This window comes from Rhagoletis pomonella, unplaced genomic scaffold (assembly GCF_013731165.1).
Source record: "Rhagoletis pomonella isolate Grant_MI unplaced genomic scaffold, Rhpom_1.0 Rhpom_scaffold_00004, whole genome shotgun sequence".
NCBI lineage: Eukaryota > Metazoa > Arthropoda > Insecta > Diptera > Tephritidae > Rhagoletis > Rhagoletis pomonella.
The window spans coordinates 40,732,209-40,758,466 of NW_023458558.1; the positions used below are offsets into that span (position 1 = coordinate 40,732,209).

At 34.4% G+C, this 26,258-nt stretch overlaps 1 protein-coding gene across 1 annotated transcript in view; it reads right to left on the reverse strand.

Moving 5' to 3' along the window:
* The window catches only part of LOC118738220, a 307,156-nt gene that overhangs the window by 91,545 nt on the left and 189,353 nt on the right, over nucleotides 1-26,258 (reverse strand). Inside the window, exon 3 of the mRNA XM_036469143.1 lies at nucleotides 436-574. Within this exon, the coding sequence (XP_036325036.1) occupies nucleotides 436-574 (139 nt within the window). The remainder of the gene's footprint in view (nucleotides 1-435; nucleotides 575-26,258) is intronic.

Below are 26,258 nucleotides of genomic sequence, written 5' to 3' on the forward strand. Positions count from 1 at the left end.
AGAATTCAGACACTGTCTGACCAACTTACTCACTTTAAAATATTTGATCCTTAAGTCTGGCTTTTCCTATGTAATATTTTGATGCCAAATTTTGAGGACATATTTTTACGCAACTTATTCTCTTTTATCACAACCTTTACCGATGTCATTATGGGCCAAAAATAGACACATAGCCGATTTAGCAGCGCGTGCAAATGTCTAAGGAACTATCCTAATGAAAATCAATCGATATACCGTTTTGAAGTTGAATTTGACATAGTGAGAACAAGCTTTAAGTTTTCGTTCATAAAAAAGCAGCTAACAATTTATCTTGTATTTGATTTTGTTCTCTAGCTTCGGTATACCAAAGACTATATAAAATCAATTGTATTTTCATTCAGAAAGAATTGAAATATGACTGAGAAATCGAACATAAAAATTTTGTTATTTACTTACGCCTTCATCATCCAATTGAATATTGTCGACTGTCAATTTCGCTGGCTGTTTATTCGTTACAAAATAAGCGCGCGGTCCAAATGAATTTGTATCTGACCAGTATAAAGCCTTTTCGAAACCTCTCCCCCGAACATCAAAGCTGAAAAAAGACACAAATACGGATTAAGAAGCATGTAAAAATGTATTGATTTGTGCCTTAAAATTATTAAAGTTTTAAGAGACTAGAACCTAAGTGAACTTTGAAGTATACGCCTTTTAATACCAAATAAAATTATTCTACACTTTTATTCCATTTATGATATAGTACATATTTGTGTATGTATGTATAGAAAAAATTAAACAACGACTTTTAATTCTCGAAACCAGATGTATTCTTTTTCAGAATACTTATTTTCCGTGAAGCACACACACACTCATTTCTCATTTATTCCAATTTAAATTAAAAAAAAAATAATAAAAACAATAACAGCTTTTAGCAACAAGCTCTAATTTCATTAGTAGTGAACTGCATAATTTGATGTTTGATCCACACATGCACACTGAACTATTGTTTGCTAAATAACCGTGAAAGCAATTAAAAAATTTTAAACGAATAATCCGATTTTCATACAAAATATGCTGCGTGGTTGCGTTCGTGGATTTTTACTAAATTTTAAATGAAAAAATATCGCAATTATTTGAAAGCCATTATAGTTTTCTTTTGAAAATCGCACGGATTTACGGCGAAGTTATTAAAACATATACATTTTTAATAACATGTCCGCAAGCGTAAATTTAAATCTCTTTTATTTAACCAAAAGTTCGTGGTATTTTACTTTTTAATTTTTTATACATTTAAAGCAGTGTAAAAAATAAAACTGCCTTTCCCCAAGGCTGAGCGAATCATTAGTCACATTGAATTCTTTTAGAAAGTTACTTCGTATAATTAAAATTTCGCATCAGAATCAAGTACTCAGACAAGCAATTTTAAACTAAATTCCATTCACCACTTCCCCGTGTTATATTTCCCGCCTTGCCACCTTGGCATTAAACATTTCCGCCAAGAGCAACTGAAAAATTCGCAGCATATTCCCGCTGTCTTCGAATCCATTTCATTTTAAATATGGTGGACCAAATTAATGCCATTGAGTGGTTATTGCTTTGGCAGAGATCCATAAATATTATCAGTGTTGAAGATTGTTGGCATAATGTCCTTTTGTATAGACCTCCATTTTTCCTTATGCTTTGTTTGTTACTATTGCAGTTAATGTGTATTTAAATGGAGGGAGAATGACAATATTTTGCAGCATTAAGTTGGAAATTTGCTTTTGTCACCAATGCATACCGTTATCTAGTTAACAATGAAATATTTTATGTGGTTGTAAGAAAACAAAAAAAAGTAACTGAAGTGTGAGTAAGTAACAGGTATTTACTTTCTTTGCATCAAACAAAAATTTTTGGAAAAAGTAAGTATGTACATACATATGTATATATGTACAAGGTGTTTTAATACGCAAGCACATAATTAAGAAAGCCAGTTTAGTTTCTAAATAATTTCAACGCTACAGCCGATTTGGGTAACCATTATAGAAGGGACAATAAGCTGTAAGGAGCAATGGACCGCATGTACTCTGAGCGCTGCTTTGTTTCGTTTTAGTTGGGAATGAGTAACACCATCCACTGAACGAGACCGGACTATATAAATTTAATCAAGCAACACCTTCGTCAACACTCGCCGCTCGATTCCTAACATCGGAGATCAATGTTACCGATCGCAGGCGAAGAGCTCAAGTTGCTTCGTCACGTTCGCCGTACTACGATTACAATGAAGACATGTAGCCGATTTACGGATTTGGACCGAGTTTACCGGTTTGGAGAAGCCGAGTCTATCACTCTATTAATTAATAAATTCCATTAACTTCATAAGAACGATATTAAAAAAAAACTTTGACTTAGAACTATTTTCAGAAGTGTTGTTACCTATTTTAAAATTTAAGACAATTTAAAATTAAATTAGATATTTCGAAATGGGTACCAAAATAAAGGTGTTTGAAGACACTCGTTCAGTATGGGAAGAGGTACTGCTTGTTATCAAATGAATTGATCAATGATCCAGATATTTAAAAAAAATAAATAAAAGAACGCCAAAAATGTCAGAGAAAGCTGTTTAAAAAGTCCTTGACAAAAACTTAATATTGTTGTCAGCAACAATGATTTCTTTGTGGCATGGATATGGTGGATGGTAGTACTAGAAAGTAATATCGGAATATACACAAAGCCACTTGTGTGCCCCTATTCAAAGGACCCAGAATTAAATTTAAATATACTAGAGGAAGAGTAGGTAGATAAGAAGCCTATTTAGAAGGAAGTAATGACGCAAGAATAATGTGAATGCGATGCTGGCCGAAAGGAGCTTTACGCAAAAAATCTACCAGAAGAGAGTAGGTGGTGGTGTGCGTCCCGATGTTATAACTTACTTGGAAATATTTAAAACTTTATATCGCCACCGCACGGAAAGTAGTTTTATGAGAAGCTTTTTCATGGAAAAAATACTCTCGGAGGGCAAAACTGTTTGTAATGCTACGGAAGAGTAGCCACCTTTAACCACTCAGCTACAGCGGCAAAAAGATAATACTTTCTCGACGAAGTGAAATCACGCTTTGCATATCTCTCTTATCATTCCTTTCCTATGACCCAGAAACTTTACCGACATTGAATTAAGGTGAGAAAGATTAAGGGTCCTTCGAGAGCTAAAGGCATTCGCATTGGCGACACGTACCGAAGAAAACGAAGTGGCAAACTGTACGAGTTTTAAAATGAAATCGTTGGCTGCAATAATGGTGACACTCTGGGGAAAAGATACTTTGATTTCGCGCCAATGGAAATAAAGAATAACAAAAAGGTAGAGGAAACTGGCGATATTTTTTTGGGGGGGGTTTAGACCCGAAATGAAGCCATACTTAGCACTGCCAGCTAGTCGAGTAAGCCCTGGCAGTGGTGGAACGCATGCTGTATGCTAAATTCTCTCGATTTCTTCTACAATTCCGCAGCTACGACTTAAGACATTCCAATGTGGGCTCGATTCGTTCGCGTGCGTACCCATCAATCAAGGACCTTTGAAAATCCTAATTACATGTCGAAGCTGTTGGCGCGCCAGTCATAAGAGTGGAATAGATCTTTCCTTACCTAATTTAGACGAGGAATGTCGTGCCGTCCACGTGCGCTCTGCAGACCACCTGATAAAGTCATTTACAGCCAGAGTTTTCAAGATGATTGTACAATAACCTCGTCGACAGCGGCATTAACCGCAAAAAGTTTCTATTGGCTGACACTCTTATTACATTCTCGTATGTACTATATCTGAAGTGTTTTTCGGTTAATTAAAGTCCAATTATCCCAAATTTCAATAATGCTTATTTGAATTAATTTTATACCACTTCACAGTAATCCTGCTCACTTTTTTAGGCTTAAGTATATGAATTACATTTGCAAGCGTACATATCTCCCATTCTAAATATATAATTAGCGCTTCAATGATCATTGTTGCATTATTCCAAGCCCGTTGCTATCCCTACTAAGCTTCGAAAGGCTTTACCGAGTGGAAGGTGGAGAGTAGGCTGATGAAATAAACTGGTGCTGCTCTTTCAACAACTGATTAAGCCCGTCGACTTTGTGTCCGAATTTCGCAATTAAATCAATGCAGCCATGCTCAAGTTAAACCGCAAATGACAAACGATTTTTAAGTGCGGTCTTGTGCAGCAGCGATTGTGGCGGCCAAAATAATGTATCGTGCAGTGTTGCCACTGTTCATGCCAAGCGTGACAACGAAAACCAAATAAAGGGATGCGGAATTGGCGACGTAGTTTCTTTCTTTTTTTTTGCCTTTTATTGCCTTTTTCTGCTTGAATACCAGGCGTTTGTAGGCACTATTATGGGCAGTATTTTCCAAATGTCAGAAACATTTTTCAATTGTTTGTTATGCCCCCAAACGATGGTGACAATAACAACAGCAACTATGATAGGAATAAAAACATTCATAGTAACGAGAATGGAATAAAAAAAAATTAACGGCAGGCGCAAATTAGCTAACATCAAATGGAGTCAGAACGAGGGGAACTCTGTGATGTCGAAGCTGCTACATTGAAAGGAAACAAACTAAAGCTTTAGTAAACCAAAGCAAGTGTAAAGAACACATATTTCTTCGAGGTGGAAGGCATATAGAAAAACGGCAAAAAGAAAAAAGTTTAAAATCGGAATTCGTCGGAAGAAAAGTTAGCATTGCTGAAAGAAATTTATGTTTTTTTTTCGTTCGCTTTTCTTGTATTATTTCTTTACACTACCCGGGCATAGCGTACCTATAAAAGAATGAGGCAAGGAAAATAAGAGAATGTAAACAAGTGCAAAAATTAAAGGAAAGAATACTTAGCCGAACGAAAAGTTAGCTGTGGAAAATCTTAAGAATTCGCTCGGGTGTGAAATTTTCCATAGACGTTGCAAAAATAATAATTTTTTCCGTCGCTGGTTGAGAGAAGCGAAACGGCATTGGTGTTGCTTTGTTGTAAATGACTATGCCAACAGCGTGAGTAGGTCTGCACGCTACGCCAAACTTGATGCGTTCGGCGATTGGCTCTGTTTTGTTGGATATATTTTTTTCCTTCCTTCGCTAAAGTGTTTTATGTTTTTGCTGTTTGCATATTTGCAGCAAATGCCGATAAGAAATACTAATGAGCGTATAAATGCAATAATCGCACTTCAATTCATAATAGTCAATTGGTTGGACTTAGCTTTTCAGATCTAGCTCTTGTTTTAATGCCTTTTCATGGGATAAGCACTTCTAATAAGCTACATGAAATAGCAAAGATAAATAAATATGATGTACATTATAGTAGTGCAGCATATTCGTACTTGCTCGTGGAAAGAGTTTTAACTCAAAATTTTTAATTTTTGATACACATTCCATTAGGAAAATGTGCACCCGTGATCACAAGATAGTTAGTGCAGACTCTATCACTGCTTATTCTTTTAAATGAAATACTAAAACTTGATGAAGTTTTTATTAAGAAGTAGACCGAGTCGTATTTTTTCCAGAGGAGAAAGCATCAAAATCCTAAGCCACAAAACCGTCCGTGTGAGACTTTAACTAACTAAACCTCCTACCAGCTATGCAGCGATGCCCCGGTACCACCGTCAAGTATTTCTTTACCAATAAGCTCTACGTCTTTTACTGTTTGCCATGTGAATGTTTATGTTGATTTGGTTTTAAACAAACCCATCCAACTTTATTTTCCAATTAGAAAGTTCGTACCTAAGCATAGTATAGTTCGGATATAGCAATTGAATGCCACTTATTCGAAAGGGGGCTGTACACATGGCCTGTATAACAAATGGCAAAACTGGTTCCAGCTTCCTCACTCGTTAAAATTATCGGTGACATACTTTATGATTTTATACAGGAGCCAAGCTTGCTATTAAGTTTGGATCTCGTGAACCCGAAGCGGAGATATTTGAAAAATGCGAGCTGCAGCCTCGGAAACGGTTCGGAAAGCTAAACACACTCTAAGGGCACATAGCGATACGTAGCATTATTGGCTTAGATATAGGGTGCCCCTTTGAAAGCGGCGAGCCAAACTGTCGATCCATTGACGAGTATTGATCATACTACGCGTGCTAATAATGCCTGGGTACATAACAACGCCGGTGTACCCAGTAAAAGACTTGAGTCGAGTGAAGTTTCAACTGGCAAAAGTCTTCGGCTTTCGAGGTCTGGCCAGAGAGTGTTCGCCCGCTAGATGAGCTAAACATGAATGCAGGATGGAAAGGGATGTGTGTGAGTTGAGCAACTCGAGCAATTTATAAAAGTGGAGAAAGTCGAGCCTGTTGCCTGCAGGCTGGATTGTGCTTACGAGTAAAATTAGTAAGACATGCCAGATGAGCGATACGAGCATAATTGCTGAATTGCTGAAGTTGTCTTCGGTGAGGGAAACAGCACAGGAAGTGTGTAGGGAAAGTTGAATATGGTTAGGGAGTAACATAGGAAGTAACGATGAGCAAATCGAGCTAGTGGAGAAAGTCGAGCATGCGCAGGTCTGGTAAATGGATTACATCGGGTGTGTCGAGCTAGCCGAGCATGTTCGGCGAGTGAGCATTACTCCGGTCTGCTCTTGGGTACGTTCTTTCGGGGAGTATCGTGGTGGCTGTGGTTTAACCCCCAAATGCGGATAGAACCAGTAATGATTCAATGTGAAGTTGCACTGAAACCGGGTGTCGGGACCCAAAGAACGGCAAAGGTTTAGATAGGCCTCGAACCCTACCAAAGTGGTTAGTATGCCTAACCCACACTGCCAATTGGTACCGAAATGCTTGCATTTTGGGTCGTTTATCATCGCATTGAGTTGATGCGTTGCGCTTTTGAGCACCGTGAGCTTAGGTCGTCTTCGACGAGAGCTGCTTACGATAAATCTCACACATATCTACCGCTTTAGTTTGACAAATTTGTGACCAGCTATTTGAATATAAGCTTTCATAAAAATTGTGCTCGACAATTTTAAGCTATTGAAACTGAATCTTAAAAAGAATACATTAAGTGGTAATATTGGTATCATTTATATATTATGTGTATATTTTAGAGAGTTTTCTAGTTCACTCTGACTTAGCGCTGGCAATATTTTCACAGATTTTCAAGTAACAACCCCATTTATCTTCGTTAGTCTGAACTTAGTCAAAGTTTTCCTCACATCGTCGTTGAATTGTTGCCAGAAAATCAGAAAATTCTTTTCAACATTCATATCTATTTTAAGTAGTTTTGGAGTGCGATACATTTTACCTAAAATGGTTCTTTGTTGCTATCCATAGCTTGCATACGTCTATGTACATCGAGGTTTCGACTTACGACCTGGACACAATAGTGGACGCGATCTATGAAATGCTAAGTGTGTTGAGGGAAACTGGATTGTTAACTGGCTCTAAAACTGGACATCCTCTAGATCTGGAGGTTTCCCAAATGGCTTCCAGTAACTTTTTCTCTACCTGCATTCCTCCAAGGGATGACTGGGTGGGGCGAGGTGGCTGCAGGCAGGGACAAGTGAAGTGCATATGGAGGCAAGCCTGGTCGAGGTGTTTTTTGTGGAGGTGCTAATGATCAGGCTTTCGGACTGCTGCAGTGTCTTTGAGGCGATAAAAGCTGCCACTAAGAAAGCGCTTGACTCACTGCTGAAGAATGCGACATCAGTTGGTTCGAAATTGGTCAGAGAATGTCTGACCTCAACCAACTGCGTCTGAGTAAATATTTATTTATCAGACCTATTTGGGATCCGGACCATAGCGACATTGAGTGAAACTGGGTATCCTTCAGTTGCTAACTCTTGGACTGTTGGGTCTCATGTAAGCTGAGAGAGCGCTAGGTTTAAACTAGTACATTGGCAATCGCAACAGCCTTCAGGCCGAGGTTGAATTAGGGGTGGTCAAAAATTTGAGACAATAGGATGATAAGTTTAAGTCATTTAATCATCTTCTATTATACGGCTCAGCCTTCGCGAGGCTCAGGTGGAAATATTTTGGCTCGCTTTTTCTGAGAAATCCTAAGCAGATCTTAGGCATCAGGCGTTTTGCCGACTAGATAATGTCATACCATTTCAGTTCGTCTCTTATCTGGAACAACCACTGGTAACTTGGTAAAGTACCGAATGGTATATTCATCGCACATTTCGGTTTTCCCAAGTGTGTGCAGCAATGCTGAAACGCATATCTTAGAAACTTTAGTTTGCATATTATTTTAGTTCGCGAAATCCGCGCATCTGAAGCTTTTTTTCTTTCACTGAGTTATTGCTGAATGGCATTCGTATACACAAATTTTTCATTACGAAATTCCTTGTCTTCGCCATCACCTTTTCATATTGCCATATTGCCTGCTGCATTTGCCTACATAGTTATTTTGGTGCGCTAGCCAAAGCTGGTAGGTACTTAGTATACGCTTGGTTGCTACTCTCCAACGTGGGGCCAATTGCCCACAAGTCTCTCTGCTTCAAGCGAGTCCAACTGCCAGCTGCCTTGGTGTGCGGTTGATGACGGCAACTTCACTGCTCAAATGCCGCGTCTGTGACTACCTTATTAGCATTGTCAACACAATTGTCTCCTTCAATGTTTCGCTTTTGCTTTACCGACTGTTCTTCTGCCCACACTGTTGGTCTCTCTATGGTTCCACTTCCCAGGCACTGCACCCTCTTCACCATCACTGCAGGTTTCATTCTCTTGCCGGCAATGCCGCTATTGTCTGCGCCTTTAAGTGGTTTTTTATCATTTCACCGCTGACACAATTTATATCCTGCGCTCATATTTCTTATGCTTATCACGCCGAGAATGTCGTCATTTGTGTGAGTTTGTATTTGCGCGTATACATGTATATGTACGCGTCAGTATTTTTGCGTTTTAATATTTCGTTATACGAGTGCGGTGCGCTTTTCGCATTTCGAATTGATTTCCAGTGTCGACATTTTCCTACTTTTTTATAAGTCTTTTTATTTTGCTCCCCAATTTTTTTTTTGTCTCTTGCGGTTTTTCTTCATCCGCAGTCGCTTTGTTCTGTATGCTCTTTAAACACGTCACCGCTTTATGTGCTTCTCTTGTGTTTGGTTTTTTGGTTTTGTAAATCACTTCTTCTTTCTGCTGTCTTCAGGGATTCTTCGGCACTTACTGGACCTTTAGTGTGGGTTTCTGTACATCTTTGTCTTTTGCGATCAAGGAAGTGGAAGTTAAGTTGCATTTAAGTGATAAATTTATGCAATTATCCGGTGTATTTGTACATAGCTGTGTGTTTTCGTATGCGTACCAATTCATTTGTATGTACTTATGTAGGAATGCGAATGTATGTTTATGCTGATTGCAAGATAAATGCGTCGCGACATTTTTTAATGGCTTTATAGCGTCTGTCGGATGGGCTTGCTAAATTGGGCGTAAAAGCGAAAAAGGTTTTTTTTTTTAGGATGCTTCCTTGATTCTTCGTTTACGCTTTACTAAACGGGATTAGGGGGGCAATGTCTCAGTATTATGTAAATCTTTAATAGTGTGATAATTTGGATATGAGCTATGTACATAAAAAGGAATTATGAGTAAAACAAAAAATGGATGCGCTGAATGTTGATACAGCGTTAGATATAAATATGTAGATACTTTATAACTGCATAAATATATAACCATTTTACCATTCTAATGATTGCCATGTTTATGATGATTCCCAAATAAACGATAATTTTTGAAAGCCAAAAGTGACGAGAGTGTCGATGCGCAAATGAGCTGAATGATGACTAAATTGCTTCGTCTTATCCTTGTTTACCATAAAACTGATTCGTTCTGCTTTCATATCTAACTTGGAAAAAGAAAAACAGATGTTGGTGCTGTTGATACCACCGAATTCGATGTTAACGGCATACGCCAGCAATTGTACGATTTGTAAAAGGTCACTCCTGAGCAATCCAAGTCTGTAGCTCTTATTGTTTTATCCGCCATCAGATTAAAGAAATCAAAAACCCCTTTTGGATATTCCCATTGGTGCCGTTACTTTTGCTCAACGTCATTTAATACAGCCGTATTAGTTCGCGAGGAAAACAACTTTAGGCATCGCGGCTTATAGGCAACTCCTTTTCATTCTCTGCCGTCCGCCACAGGAGTTTTGTTGAGACCTTTCTATTCAAACCTATTCATTATTGGTATAGCTACATTGATTCTGAAAGGAGATGCACTTTTACTTGCTTACTCGTTTCTTAAGATAACCCAGCGATCTGATACCCAACATCAAACCCAACCAACCCAAGTGTCAAAGCGCTGCTTATCGCAACTAAATTTGAGGGAACATACTATTGAATAACTCCATAGCGGCGGCTCTCAAATCCTTTTCAAGGTCTAGACTGACACAGGTTGAGACTCGGCTTGAATTATTAGCGGCCATCTGGCCGTTGAAATATAAAATTTAGTGCCGTGTTCATAAGCCCTTCGCTGTATATGCTTTGAATCCTTTAGCCGTCTGTGTACCAATTTTCATATCTGCGATAAATATTCCAACATCGCTCAAAGGAGTTTTATTTTGGTATGGACTTATAAAACCCGTAAATTTCTAAACAACTGTTTTGCCTAACATATATATTTCCGTTGTATGCTATCGTGAATCAAAATACAAATTAAAGAGTGCAGTCCATTAAAGAAATGACTCTGGGTTCTGCCCATATTGGTTCTGTAGGGCAGGTTTTCCCAAAGTGGGTGACGCGGCACCCTGGGTTTGTAGACCTAATCCGCGTTTTATCCACTTTCCTTCCCGTTTTCGGATTAATTTTCGGATTTTTTGCTGGCTGGGCTGTTCTCGTGTGCGGATATTTGCGGTGGTTGCAAAAACGAAAGGAGCGATGTCTAGGATGAAGCAAGAGGCAGAAAACACCACAAGACGTCATTGTTTGATCTCTCGGTATTCCCTGGCGACTAGGAAGATGCCACCACTAGGTTTAAAACCCGTATTGAATGACGCTGCGAAGATAACAGAGGCCTGTGAAATTAAAATAAATCTCTGTTTTTTTCTAGCATGTCGAGATTTTTTTATTGGTGACATGTATATTTTAGATTTTCTAGCAATTTTCATGAAAACCCCATAAATAAATAAAGTAGTCAAAAAACGTATGCAACTTCGAACTTAACGCTAAGAAAATTGATAACAGCCGGTTTCACTAGCAATTTCCATATAAAATTCAAAAAACTAAAATCATTTATCACTTAACCCTTGTGTTAATACCCGGGTACCGCGGTACCCACAACAGGACCGTTTTCCGTATAAGTCGAGTATTAGTTCACATTTCTTTCCCATCCTCCGGATCGTCGTTATTTAGCTTAAATAAAGGAATTTGGACAATTGAAAGTAAACAAATTGTGTTATTTATCAAAAAAATAATCGGCTTCAAATTTAGCACTCGGGTTACCAATTACTTCGGTAGTATATTTAGTAGTGGGTTTTCTATTATACGCACGTAATTCGTAAAAATAACTATACTAAATATATAACTTATTAGGATAACAAAAGCGATTATTTAATCACTTTATTTTAAGTAAATATTATATTTTATGATGTTTTTGGAATGTTCATCACCAGGGAACGGATTTTATGGAAATTGCCTTTTTTTCTGCTAAAGAGATAGAGTATATTCGATTAAGAATGCCCACGATTTAGCTTTCCCTGATTCCATATATACACATTTGATGTTGCCTTTTTTTGCCTTTTTTAAGAAATTTGCCTTTTTTTGCCTTTTTTAAGATATTTGCCTTTTTTGCCTTTTCTGCCTCTTTTTTAAAGGCATTATAGCATTTAAAATTTTTTTTTTTAGATTAAAAAATATACACATGCCCATGCGGCTTATAGAAGCGCAGGGACCTCTTGCCAAATTGGTGTTGGAAAAATTCAAAGCAGTTTTCTCAGCTAACGTAGGCTTGGAGACAACAAGGGGTGTAGATAAAATTGTAAAGGGCGAGGAAAACGCCCTTATTCCTGATAATATGAACGTTTCAAACGTTCCATATTTAAATTGGGCGCCGCTTGTATCAACTTACGTCGAGCACACATTTAGTATATTCAAGGCTTTTTTTCGCGAAAATCTTAATCAAAATGCTGCCAGAAAACTTCAAAATGCATCTTGTGGTTCAATGTTACTACAACTATACAGATTAAAGTTTTATGAGTTAGAAACTCGAAAGGATAAAATAGTCAAAGATTTAAAGTACAAATTTTTCATATAATGAAACTAGTTCATAGTTTCTCTTTTTTACTTGTAATATAAACATTTCTACAATAAATATATTTTGTTATTGTTCTTCGCATTGTCTGTCTTTTTAGAGCCTTATTTTGCTTTTTTGCAATACCTAGTGCCTTTTCCTGCCTTTTTCGCTATTTTGTTTTGTCTTTTTTTTGCCTTTTTTGCAACACCTAGTGGCTTCTCCTGCCTTTTTCGCTATTTTATTTTGCCTTTTCCAGCCTATTTCATTATTTTATTTTGCCTTTTTTATAGGTTTTTAGGTCCTAAAAATCCGTTCCCTGTTCATCACATAACGCTTTCTCACATTCCCAGCAGTTCTTCCTCGTTTTTCGTCTTTTTTTCTTTTCCTGTTTATTGCTAATGAAACTAATGCTAATTTTTTGACGACCTATGCTGCTTTCAATGGCGATTTTTGTCGTATACTTTCTCATTATTTGTACGTTTGTCAAACGTTTTTAGATATTGGTTTTGTTAACTCCTTGCTCAAGTGACGCATAATCGGCCGTCACAGGTTGATTTTCTTTTGCAGCATTTCATTGTTTTTTATAGGAAATAACATATGAAGCGAGTGAGCTAATATCTATTATATTGGAAAACATCGCTAAAGGCCATCGCAAAACTCGCAGTTTCGTTGTGTATCTTCTAGCTATCTGGTGCATGATACCAACGCCAGCTTAACGTATTTAAGTTGGTTGAGGTAACCTTAGTGGCATACACAAACACAAAAAAATTATATATAAAATACATTTATGCATAGGCTCCTTTAATATTTAAAAAGTATGCAAAAACTCCAGACAGGGCGTATACGTAACCTCTAAATTTTAAAAATACAAAAAGTTTTCATTCGGCGCAGCAAGCTCACTCTAAAAAGAAAATTACGTTAATTTGTTTAAGGTACACAGGACAATACTTAAGTTAAACACAGAGTAAAACAAAAATAATGAAATCGCCCAAATAACATTTTCGCACAATTGAATATATTTAAAAAGTTTCTTTCAAGTTTCAAATTTCCTTCGGGTATTCATTTGTATGACACCCAAGCGTACAATATAATAGGCAGTGAGCTTAAAAAGCAGCTCATTTTCAAAGATATCTATATACATATACGCATACTAATAGTAGTATATAAAACTGAATTTCTATGTACATATCAAAAAAAAAAGTTATAGAAAAGTTGAAGCAAATAGTAGAATAATAAAAAAGGCCGCTGAAGCCAAGGCAAGATCTTTGTTCATATATTTCTCTGCATTTGTGACCGACTGCATACTTATATACATGTACACATATGTATGCATATAAATATTCAAACATTATGCAGTCTTAAATATATGTATTTGCAGTTCGCAAGCTTTTGTTTCATGTTAACACTGCTCCTTGAGAGCGTTTCCCCTTGAAAACTATAATGAAAAGTTAGTTTACAATGGAAATAAGTTAGACCAGCCTCACACATAATGTATATATGTATGTATATATATGTCTGAAACTAGAAGAAAAGAAAAAAACGTATATATGTAAATACATATGAACCTACATACATACTTACATACATTCTTTTAAATAAAAGCGCAAAGTAAAAACTTCGAAACAGCAGAGGCAATAAAGAAAGAGGTACAAGTACTAGGGATGTTAATTTTTTCGCTTTTTACGATCCCGGGAGTTTCGGGATGTCGTTAGCATAATCCATGGATCCCGGGATTTGTCCCGCGATTAAGATATTCATTACTTTTCAACAACTTAAATCAAAAATTGCTCCTATATTGTTCGAGAAGCTCTCCTACCATAAAATAAATGATATATAAATGGGTTTGAAACCTATTTTTTTTTATTTAAATCGGCATTTTTAATTTTTCTCTTTGATGTCAGGATTTATGTTAAAAGACTTTGTAATTTTGAAGATATGATTGATTCCAAAAATTATTTAAAAAATTGAATGCAATGTAAAATAAAAATATGGGTACCAAATGAAAGAGAATATTTCTTTAGAATGTAAAAAAATTAAAAGTTTTTGGAGTCACAATTTGAATTTTTCACATTTTCAATATTTACCAGTACTTATGCACCAAAAGGTTGAGTCGGTTTAAATTCTGCAGAATTTCCTATTTAATTTGATACCTATCCTTCTTATCTAAGCACGTTTCACTGAATTTTTTAAATACTTTTGAATTACTGACATCAGATTGAAAAACTAAAAATGCAATCTTACTATATTTGGCCCAGGGTTTCGCGAATATATTAATTTTTGTGTGAAAAAATTACTATTTATATGGATAATGAGCTAGACATTTATAACAAAGTATTAATTATTAAATAAAAAAAGAAATGTCAAAAATGCCAAAGAAATGTCAACTGGTCAAAAAAGGAATTTCTATTATTGCCATTAGTTCAAATTAGAAATCCCGAAAATCCCGGTATTATTTTCGCAGAATCCCGGGATTTGCGGGACTTAACATTCCTAGTGAGTACGCTACATTATTATTTTTTTCTCTTTAAACTTCATTTTCACTTCCTTGCTGATTTTCGTTGGTATTGCGCTCATGCCATTGAGATTTTATTTGTCTTTTTTCACCGCCTGGCGCTTTCTTTGTTTGTCAAGTTTTTCCATCAATTAGTTCAGTTTTATTTATTTTGCGTTAATTGGAAGTGCTTTATCTTGCGCTCGATTGAATGAGTTAAATTTTGCGTAAATTTCAAAAGCGCCAGCAGCGTTGCGGAGTATGGAAATTTAATGGCGTAAAGGGATTTTGGCGGTTAAGTTTGTGTTGACCAAGAAAATGGTAAAGAAAAATGAAGATATTTCTTGGCCGCGTTAGAATTAAATGTATGTACTTTACGAAAGGAGAAGAGAAACTGATCACTTCTTGTAAGTTATTTTATTCCGTAGGCATAAATTGAGCTTTGTAATTTTAAATTTTCTGAATGTTGCTATATCTTATAATTTTTTTTTTTATAAAAGACTTATGCCTGGAACACACATGTCGTATAGAAATAACAATATCAATATTGTAGTTTTCCGCTGCTACGTAACAACTACATTGATTTGTAGTATGAGAGTGAGACACACGTGTCGTATGGATCGTAATATTGATACCATACTACGATGTGTAACTATAGCAATAGAAAGCAAGTCTAATAACACAGTAGGAAGGCTAAAATTAATTTCGGGTCATAGATTACGAAAGTGCATACCGCATAGTGCATATTTTCGTTTTCCGCTTCCAGTGTGAAAGCTGCCAATAAGGGGTTTTTATAATCATAAAAATTTTCGTCCTTGATGAGTTCTAAAAACACTAAAATTCGTTGAGTACCGTATATTTTTTTTGTTTCTCTTACCCTAGAACGTCTCCTTAACCTACTAAGTTCAAATGGCTACATTTCTACTCCAATAAATACAACCCTGCTATATATGAATTTTAAATTTTAGTATGCGATGCTTCTTTCCCCTTTGTAAACGTAAAAATAAGTTAATAAATAGAAAAGTGGCAGTGTTTTGATTTTTTTTCAGCCGGTCCACATAGGGACGAATCGACAATATAGGACGACAAAAATCTTTACTCCATATGTATTTGACAGATTTCAAAGAAACTTGGTATCTAGGGATTTTCGTCGTCACTGATTTCGAAATTGATATTTAATTTAAAAAAATCAGAATGGCGGATTCAATATGTCGGACGATTTCCTCAAAAATTTATAGATTGTTATGAAGCTTGGTATCCGGAGATTTTCGTCATCACTGATTATGAAATTGATATTATATTTTCAAAAATTCAAAATGGCGGATCCAATATGGCATCCCGAACAATAGGCGTTTTACTTTTAACGCAATGCATTACCCTTAGCACCATTTGAACCCATTTTGAATTTTACAATTTATTTCGTAATCAAAAATAACGAAGATCTCTGAATACCAAACTATATTTAAAAAAAAATATTACAAGTTAATTTTTGAAAATTTAATATAAATTTCGAAACCAGTGGCGAAGAAAATATCTGGATAACAATCTATACATTTATCATGATATATTCCGCCATTTTGAATTTTTAAAATGTAATATCAATTTCGAAATCATTGACAATGGAAACCCCTGGATACCAAATTTAATTGAATCTGGAGGACATTTTTATCCTCCTATATTCTCTATACGTCCCAATAGACGACTTAAGAAAAAGATGCTCTATTTAGTGAAGGGGGAGAAGGAGGGACGAGTTCGTGATATTTTTACATTAGAAATTTTTGGAATTTTCGAACTGTTGAAGAGAAATTGCTGTACTCGTTGGAACTTTTTTTATAGCTCTAACTAATATAAACATTAAAAAATTGTTTCAATGGGTGTATTATACCCATTTTACAAATAACTATATTATTAACAAAAATCGCAAAATAAAGTCCATGCCTCACGCCTCACTTTCAATTTTGACAAAACTATTACTTGTTTACAAGAATAAAATGACAAGCGAAACTATTTTGTCATCGCTTCAAACAAAAAATTATTTAATTCGATGCACGATAGAAAACCCAACTTTTGCTAAAGCTGCTGCGTTGCGTTCAAACCAAGTCAAAATTTGTGTGCTACATTGTGTGGAAATGTAAGATGGATTTAAAGACTTTTGCTTTTCTATTTTTGTCATCGTAGTTAGTCACTTCGTCCTTATGTGCACTGGTATCAATAATGCAATGACCTGCAATGAATCAAAGAATTTTCGTTCTCATTTTGCTGCTTTTTTTGTGCTTGAGGTTATCTTAGTTCTACGTTTGTTGCTTTAATTATCAACACTACAATTTTTTTTTTTGGTTTTCTAGAATCAGACAAGATTAAGACTGAAAATATGATCGAAGAAATAAAATAACAATTATTTTTCAACGAAAAAATAAAAATCATAAAATAACGATTTAAAGTTATCGAAAAAACAAAAATTAAAAAATAACAATTATTTTTCATCGAAAAAATAAAAATCATAAAATAACGATTAAAAATTATGGCAATTATATAAGTAGAAAAATAACGCTTATACAATGATTTTTAAATAAAAATCCTTAGTGATAACGATTTTTTTCGGTCCCTGGTTAAAACTTCATTTTAACACCCTTTGTTTGAAGCTCATATTTTACTTAACCGCATGTAGTATGATTTAAAACATTTTTTTTATAAATAAATGGAGACCCTATACGAAAATATATGTAAGTTAATGTATTTTCAAATACTCTGCTGGGAGTTCATAAACCTTCGATTTGATACCCATATTGTGATGTTAAGTAAGCATAAATTTTTAATAACAGTTATATTTTTTAGAAAAGTTTTTAAATCTCTTCATAACGCTTTTTGATGAAGAAACTTAATCATTTTATTGAGCCTTTAAATAGTTGAAAATTTTCAAATATCTGCCAACCCTATTTTTCGCAATTTTTTACCTTATATCTAAGTGTATTTAAAGAGCAGGTGTGTGTGTTACTTGATCAATTTCTCCGATATGACTTTGCACTCTTTAACATGACAGTTTTGCCAACAGTTGCGCAAAAAAGTTTCATGCTTTCAGGAGGACGGACTGATTTCACTTTGTCCTTAAGAAATTCCTTAACTCGTGGGGAGATATTTTGTTTGCTACAAATACATGTATAGTTTCAGAAAATATATCCTGTAAAATATATTAATAATAAATATCTATTTGTGATGGCAAGGTAATAAACTCCTTAAAGTGGGCCAATTCATCATAAATTGGCACAATGAAAACTTTCATATTGAACCTTTTATAAACTCACTACTTGCTTTGTAATAAAATTTCTTGCTCTAACACGGACCGTGACTAATGTGTAAAGTACTCTTACATTTAACAGCAAAGAAACCCTTTTTATACGTGACAATTTTACCAAATCCTGGAATAGCACAACGTCAAACTAGTTTCATAAAGGTAAAGCATTCAGCCAAAGGTCACAATTCAATACACCGTAGCACAATATAAGAAAGGGCAAAGAGAATTAGAGCATAGAATGCTAAAAATGTCTAGAAGGTCCAAAGTCAAAGAAAAGGAAAAAGTGTATTAAAATGAAATAAAATAAAAATGTTTTCTTCGTTGACTTCTCTATGCCTTTCAGCGGAGACGACAGCGTGAATTTATGATGTGAATTTATGTATGTATGTATGTACATAAATGTATATCCGGTAGGCTTTCGCAAATTTACGTGCACAAAAGTGTCACTTAATCCGAGCGCAAATGAAATAACTGACGACTGGCGTTGAACCCAAAAAAAAAAAATATCCGATTGCAGTGCGAATAACTTTGTGGCAATATGGCTATACGGGTTAACTTACAAATTGTACATCAGTTCAGTTCAATATATTTGTTAAAAAAAGGATTTTTAAAAAAGCAGAACGCAGGTGATATTATAAAGCTGCCAAACGTGTTGTTGTTGACTTCAATTATATGTCTTCAGTCAAATCACATACGCGCATGAAAATATAAACTTGTAAAGTATAAACCCCTACGGTGGGGCAAAACTGTAAAAACTACCAATTCGTTTTTGCCGACCTATATTCGAAAAGTCTATAAAAACTTTTATAAGCGTACTATGCCTTTATGCATACTTATTCCTGCTAGAGTGTAAAGTCACATATGGACGCGCATAAATAATAAAAAAAAGGGTTGATGTTGTTTATTTGCCCGACGGTGTGCATGCTGTATTATGTACATACATATGTATGTAGATGAATGGCAGTGGAGTAACAGTGCCAAACTGGCACTGATATAAGCAATCAAATTAGTGCTGCCGAGACTACGTAATAAAACAACAATATAAAAATAACTGCATCAATAAAATAAATAACGAAACCAAAGTAGAGTAATTAAGATATTGAATTTACAAAGGAATTGAATGTGGTAGATATTACAATTTCGTAAGTGCGAAGCAACACTACAAAGATTTTGCCAATTTATCAGGCACCGTAACAGTTACAACTTTATTAAAAAAAATCGCTCTTTAGCAATAATTTTCTGACTTTTATTTAAGTACTCCTTAAATTACCGTTACTACTGACCTTTATTTTGTAAATCCCAAATAACAATAATTTTTGAAATTATATGTCTCAGACAACAGTTATCGTAGACTTCTATTTATGCAGGTTATAAATCAAACTTTTGTTTCCCAACACCTATAAAAAATTTTAATGACTTTTATACGAATGATTTAAAAAATTAAAGTCGGTGACTTATGTTCGGTCCCTTAAATTTATTACTCATATATTATTTTCATTAGAAAAGTTAAGATTTAGCGATTAAAAAAATGTATTATTTGACTATTGAAAAGGCTGTGGATTCTTTAACTATAGCACTTTGTCTCTTCATTGGCATATAAGGGGTTGTTGATAACTCATCTTATAGAGAAATAAAGTATGCCTTGTCAAGCAAGGGTTTAAATCCCATACAAAATCAATACATGTTGCTCATACTAAATAAATACAAAATAAGTGAGTTTGGAGTTTATAGGTACGACAGAATCGACTTTCAGCCATACGGGGTTGTCCTCAAGGATAAGCCTATTCAGATAATGTTATGATCAGCATAATAGCACTGCGCCACAAAACGACTTCTTACCAAATGCAAAAACCTCTACGTTTCATACAGCATATATAAGGGGCAATAAGGACCTGTCCTTCCGCTGCACTCAGTGCTATTTCTCATTGATAATGGAAAGGGAGGCCAATATATAATATGGAGGAAATAATTCCAAGACCAGTAATTTTTAGCACTGTATATGTGTCTATTGTAGATAAAGCACTTTTAAGTTCAAGAAACCCTTACACATTACAATCAGAAACCTTTAGAACATACATATATGGATCAAAACTCGAAACTGGAGCTGGTATATTTGGGCCCAATTTTAAGGGATCGATACCAATGGAAATCTCTCCCAGCATTTTCCAAACGGAGATTCGTTCATTAGAAATGTGTGGCAGAAAATTTATCAGAATAGGCAAGGCAACTAAAACAAACTGTGAGGCGGCCCTGATAGCACTAAAGTCACACATAATTATTTGTAAAGAAATGTCAATATTTTTAAATAAAACGCTCCACGATTTCAACATGAGGTGAACTGAAATTATTATCATATATTAAAAATAATATGAATTAAAAAGCAAAAAAGCTTTTGACTGTCGTAGCCGAGTAGGCAGAGATATCAACTATAAGTACATGAGTCCCAGGTTCAAATGCCGGTACACGCAGTATTTAAATATACAACAAATAATTTTCACATGGTAATTTTAGTTTGCAAACGTTTGTCAATAGCATTTTCACTCTTGATAATTTATCAAGAAAAGAGCTTTATGTTTCTGTGCTAGAATACCAATTCTTCATAAATAATAAAAATGTAAAAATTATAAAAATGTTGAATTTATCAAGTGCACAGAATCGGGCTGAAGAATTGATATAATATTGCTTCAGTACCCTAAATACTATCGGAACCAATAACACAGCCTAGCAAAGCACAAAGCTGCCACACTATTCTATGGAAACGCTGGCCTACTTAAAGCCTTCATATTAATTCATATTATGGCGATCAATATATGACATACGATTTTTCTAACAATTTTTTCGTATCAATTTATTTAGCGGTTTTCTGTTTATTGTGCCTTGTCTCGTGTATATTCTTTATTTAAAATTTTTCCGCTCTAATGCACAGTAAAAGTTACAAAAAAGAAGTAACACTTTTTCGGTTTACTGTTAGTAAAAATTTACTATAAATATCTTCACGCATGCTAACCCCTAATTACTTTTTACGTATTTATATTCCTTAGTTCATTGCAAACATTTCTCTATGCTTTTTTCTATTGCTGCTTTTATTGGCTTTATTGATGTTCACAAAAAGGTTAGTGCCGAACGCCACCATATCTAGGCGGCTAAGCAAATTGGTGATGGCCGGGCTGGCTACAAAAATATGAAACAATTTTCACATATTTTATACACATTTATGTGAATGGTGTGCTAAAAATGGGCCAACGTTGCAGAGGTTCTACGGATTTTATGTTCAGCAATTTGGCAAGCAATAAATAATATTACAAGTTATAGTGTATACATACATACAAATATTTTTATTTATGTGCAAAAAAGGTACAAAACGTGTAAATGTTTCCGGGAAACTGATTATTGATTGCTGTTTTGAAGTAATGGAAAAAATTGTAGCCGGAAATTATTAGCTAATATATTTTTGTGTGCATTACGGAATCTCAAAAAGAAGTACTTGTATTTTTTATTTTTTGCACAGCAAGTAATACATATTGTTATGGGTACTTGCTTAACTACCCCACAAAGTGTCGCCTATGAAACACCAAACACAACACAACTATATATTAGGGTGCATCACTCTCAATACCCAATAAATTGGTGCTCTTTTTACCCCCGAATTATAAAACTTATTGTATTTTTAAAACTTCCTCCATAAATATTTCGGGACTTTCCATCCAAATTAAAAGGAAAGCAATAACTATTAATATTACTACCTACTGAAATATTATATTTATTCTACCCCAACCCGATGAACGAGTATCAGTGTGATATGAAATATTTATAATAAATTACAAATATGCAAATTAGTGCATCGCTGCAAATATCACCCACTTATATCACAAACTCTCTACATAACTGCAGTGTGAAGTAAAATCACAGTTATTGTTTTCCTATTTAGTTTGATGAAACGCGTGGATACGTGGCGTATGAGTAACATAATTGAAAGCTCAAATTTCATGCAAAAAATTTACTTTTATTGGCGTGGTGTGAAGCGTCGAGCTCCGAAACGAACACTGATGAAGATGGCACAACACCCAAACTGGTTTGTCTATAAACTAAATTTGAAAAAGGATGACGAAACATCCTTCCACAGTTCATCACATTTATTCCTACCCTGCCGGAAGCAAAAACAATCAAAATAAATCTTTATTGTGTCTGGAAGGACAATGAGCCCATCGAATAAGTCCGGCTGTCTACAAAAGGTTTTAAAACTGTTCTAAAAGACCTTTTCCGCGTTTTCGTTGCAATTTCGCACTATTTTCACTTATTAACAGTAGAAAGTTTACAATGAAAATGACCACTTCACCCAGTCTGCACTAGTTCAAACTTGCACTTTATTTTTCTAAAATTGAATGGGGTACAAAACTGAATACAAAAAATATATCTAAGAAACCTAATTAAAAGGCTCAAAATTTTTACGAAGGTTAGTTGATATTTTATACCCGAGCACACTTGTGCACAAGGGTATATTTACTTTGTTCACATAACGGTTGTTTGTAACAGCCAAAACGAATCGAGATAGATATAGACAAATGTATAAAATAATACGGATACTCATACGCCATGTATGTACTTACATTCAATTGTAACTTTTCCGTTAATAAATGGTACATCCAATATGGTTCCACCATTTTGAATTTTTTTAATTTAATTTCAGATTCATAATCAGCGACTTTAAAAACCCCCAACTGAAAAATTTTAAACGAATCCAATCGATTTTGATTGTTTTTCCGCCATAGTGGGTCCAACATTTTGAATTTTTCCAATCGTATTCAGCGACCCATATGCCTCCCGAGTAAGTCAATCCGAGAAATTTTATAAAAATCTTCCGCCATAAATTGATAAAATATAACCAACTCGTAGTTAGCTTTTTCGGGGGGTTCCTATGGAATATATCACTTGTAGTCAGCTACGAAAAGCTAACTTGAAATTAGTTGAAAAGTAATGCGGGAGTAATTCACACGTTCTTTAAACATACAAATTTTACTTTGTATATAATTTCCTTCAGCACTTTACAAATACTTTTCCGTTTTGAGGACAAATAAAAGGAATGCACTAAAATATGTAAACAAATATGAAATATAATAAAATAAAATAAATAAATAAAAAAGTAAAAAAACTATATATTTTGTTTTTCTTATTGATATTTTATGTCCAAAAGAACTTAGTTACTAGTTAGTTGACATCTAATGCAGAAGTAACCACTCTAGACTATTTCGCGGTCATCGCCATAGAAATAAAGTTAGCTTTCCTCAAAGCAAATATACAGACAATAGTGACCTTTAGTTCCTTCGGAATCAACTTCAAGTTAACTTATAGTTATATACATTTCCGACAGGGTTCGTACGCGTATGTACACTTACAAATACATACTCAGGTGAAAATTCAAATACGTGCATTTTATATGAAAATATTATTTTTAAATACGAACATTTTCAAACGATAATCAAATATAAAGTATTCATTTTGACTTTGCATCATTTCCCGTAGTGTACTCTTTCAACCCATTTTGCGCACACACAGTGTTGGATTTTCTTGCCTTTACCAATGAGATCACAAGCCATTTAATTTAAAATACACTCATGCGTAATCCACAAAAATATATACATATATATATATATTTTTTTTAAATAAGGATTACATTTATATGAACAACGTAAATATCTCTAAGGCTGATAGATATGTGCGAATGTAAGGGCTGTTAACTAAAATAAATTGTCCCCTAAAAACAAATTTAGTTTACTTTTTTTATTCAATCAGTTTCTGAGTATGAAAACATAAAAAAAATCAGAACAAAAGTAAATTTTTAATTATATAACTTAGTATAATTTAGAGCGTTGTTGATGCAAATATCATTTTTGCCTCAATAGTTCAGTGCAGTCCACAATATGGCAACAATTTGCAAGTTGCTTGTCGAGATTTGATACCTTGTACGTGAGTCTTTTATATGCTCAGAAATGTTTTCTACAAAATATGGCTGCGAGAATTATATTTATTTATTTTTTATTCAGCAAATTTTACCCACAAAAGTCTCAAAGTTAGTGTCGCTACACACGCTACGGTTTCTAGTTACCCGGCGCAAAGTGTATGTATGTATGTATGTATATAAAGCAATTGCAACTCCAATACAAGACGGTTCTCGACTAAATACATATATTTTGAGCCTGCTGCCACTTCAAACTTAAATACTGTCAATTGATTTATTTTGTGTCGTCTAACTCTTTTTTTCAGATAATATTTTGGTTACCAGATAATGTATATACTAGTATTAAAACGTAATACTATGTTCACGTTGAGCTATTAACTCGAGTTTATGGGCCATTTTGGAGTTAAACGGTTAACACTACTCATTAACTCGGAGTTTGCCATATATCTAAATAATTTTCATTTAACTCGCCTCAAACACTACTTTCATTTGGAGTTAAAGCGAATGCAACCCGTTTTTTTTTACCAAATTTGGTTTGTGTCTCTGATAAGCCTTACCTGCAAACAATTTGCCGATAATTAGCCAGTTCCCATACTCAAGGGTTTTATCAGAAATACCGCGAGGTCGTTCCGTGCACATACTTAAGTGTAGAATATCAACAATCTGGGTATTGAAAAATCATAAATGTGGCTCGATAAAACTTTTTATGCTGATTTCAACCTTACCAAAATTATCTGGCGGAAGTAAAAGTAAAGAAGATATCAATGGTAAAAGTTATTTTTTTTTTAATCTTTTTTTTTAATATCAATATATTCTGAACACCATTACCTATTTAAAAACTAATGACGTCGAAAATAAAGGTAATTAGGTGTCTTTCACTTGGTGCATAATTTTCTATTTTTTTATGTTTTTAAGCCAGAAATAGCTAATAATCAAAAGAATATTCAAATATATATTTTTTAAATAGCGTTTATTTTAAATTTGTTTTTTGAAAAGATTATACTACTATATACGTCGCTTAAAAGAGATTTAAATTATATTTAAATTAGCATCAATACTTTTGTGATCGGTCAAATGGTTTCAGGGATATTAGAAATACAAAAAATTGAAAAGTTTAAGTTTATTGGCTTTAATTTTTATTGGTGCCAAATAATCTTAGTATGGTTGAAATCAGCATGAAAAGTTCTATAGGCACATTTTTTTTTTATTTTTTCTTTGTTTTTTTACTTTTTGCTAAACAGTTGGTATTTCACACCACGGCTACTTCGGACTATTTCAGTCTAACCCCTGGAGTACGGGAACAAGCTAAATGTGAATAAGAAAAAGTAAACAAACAAATGTCAAATACACTCTGAGTTTCTTTAACAAACTCAAAACGTTAAACTCGAGTTAATCTTTCAACGTGAACATGGCATAACGTTGCTTGCAAGTCAACTACTGAAAATAATATGCAGTTAATTTGCGTTTGGATAGCAAGCTTAAGGCGTATTGCAATGTTATTGCATACCTAATATACAACAAATTGTATTGAATTTCACGAAAATTGCAATGCTTACAACAAACATAAGCACAAAGGGTAAAACACATTGAAAATTACCATCAAACATGCAACGAAATTAAGATATTTACAGGAGTTAAAAGTACAACTGTCACGAAGAAAGAAATGATTTGACGGCCGGAACTCAAGGACGTTTTGTAGACACAGCGCAGCTCGCATGCTACAAACAAGCTGACAAAAAATGTATTTTTGTTTCGTGAATTCGCCAAGCAGTATTTAAAACACTTTTAGTTTAAGATAGTTTTAATGGAACACGCGATAGGGTATCCAAAGTATGATACATTATTTACTGAAAGGTAAAGTGTTTTATTTTTAGTTGTAAATTTTAAACACATACATACATATCGATGATCCTGTGCAATAACAACACGATTTAAAACTAACTTTTTCGAGCAAAATTATTTTTGTTATTTTTCTATGAAAATAACATCTAAGCTTTAACCAAAGCCATCTACAAAAATCACAGTTTGAAACAAAATTGAAAAAAATTCAATAAATATTCATCAAAATTTCAAATTGTAATCATAAAATTTTAGAACAATTTTGGGTATGCAATTTATAACCCTTACAATTTTAGGCTGATCAAGTGCAAGTTTCAATCGCCAAAAAAATTACGTGGATTTTTATACCTTTCATGAGCATGAAATGGTATTATAACTTTGGTCCGATGTTTGTAAGTACCAGAACAAAAAGAGATAGACCCATGAAAATGTATACTTATATGATCAGAACGTCGAGCTGAGTTGATTTAGCCATGTCCGTCTGTCCGTCTGTCCGTCTGTCCGTCTGTCCGTCTGTCCGT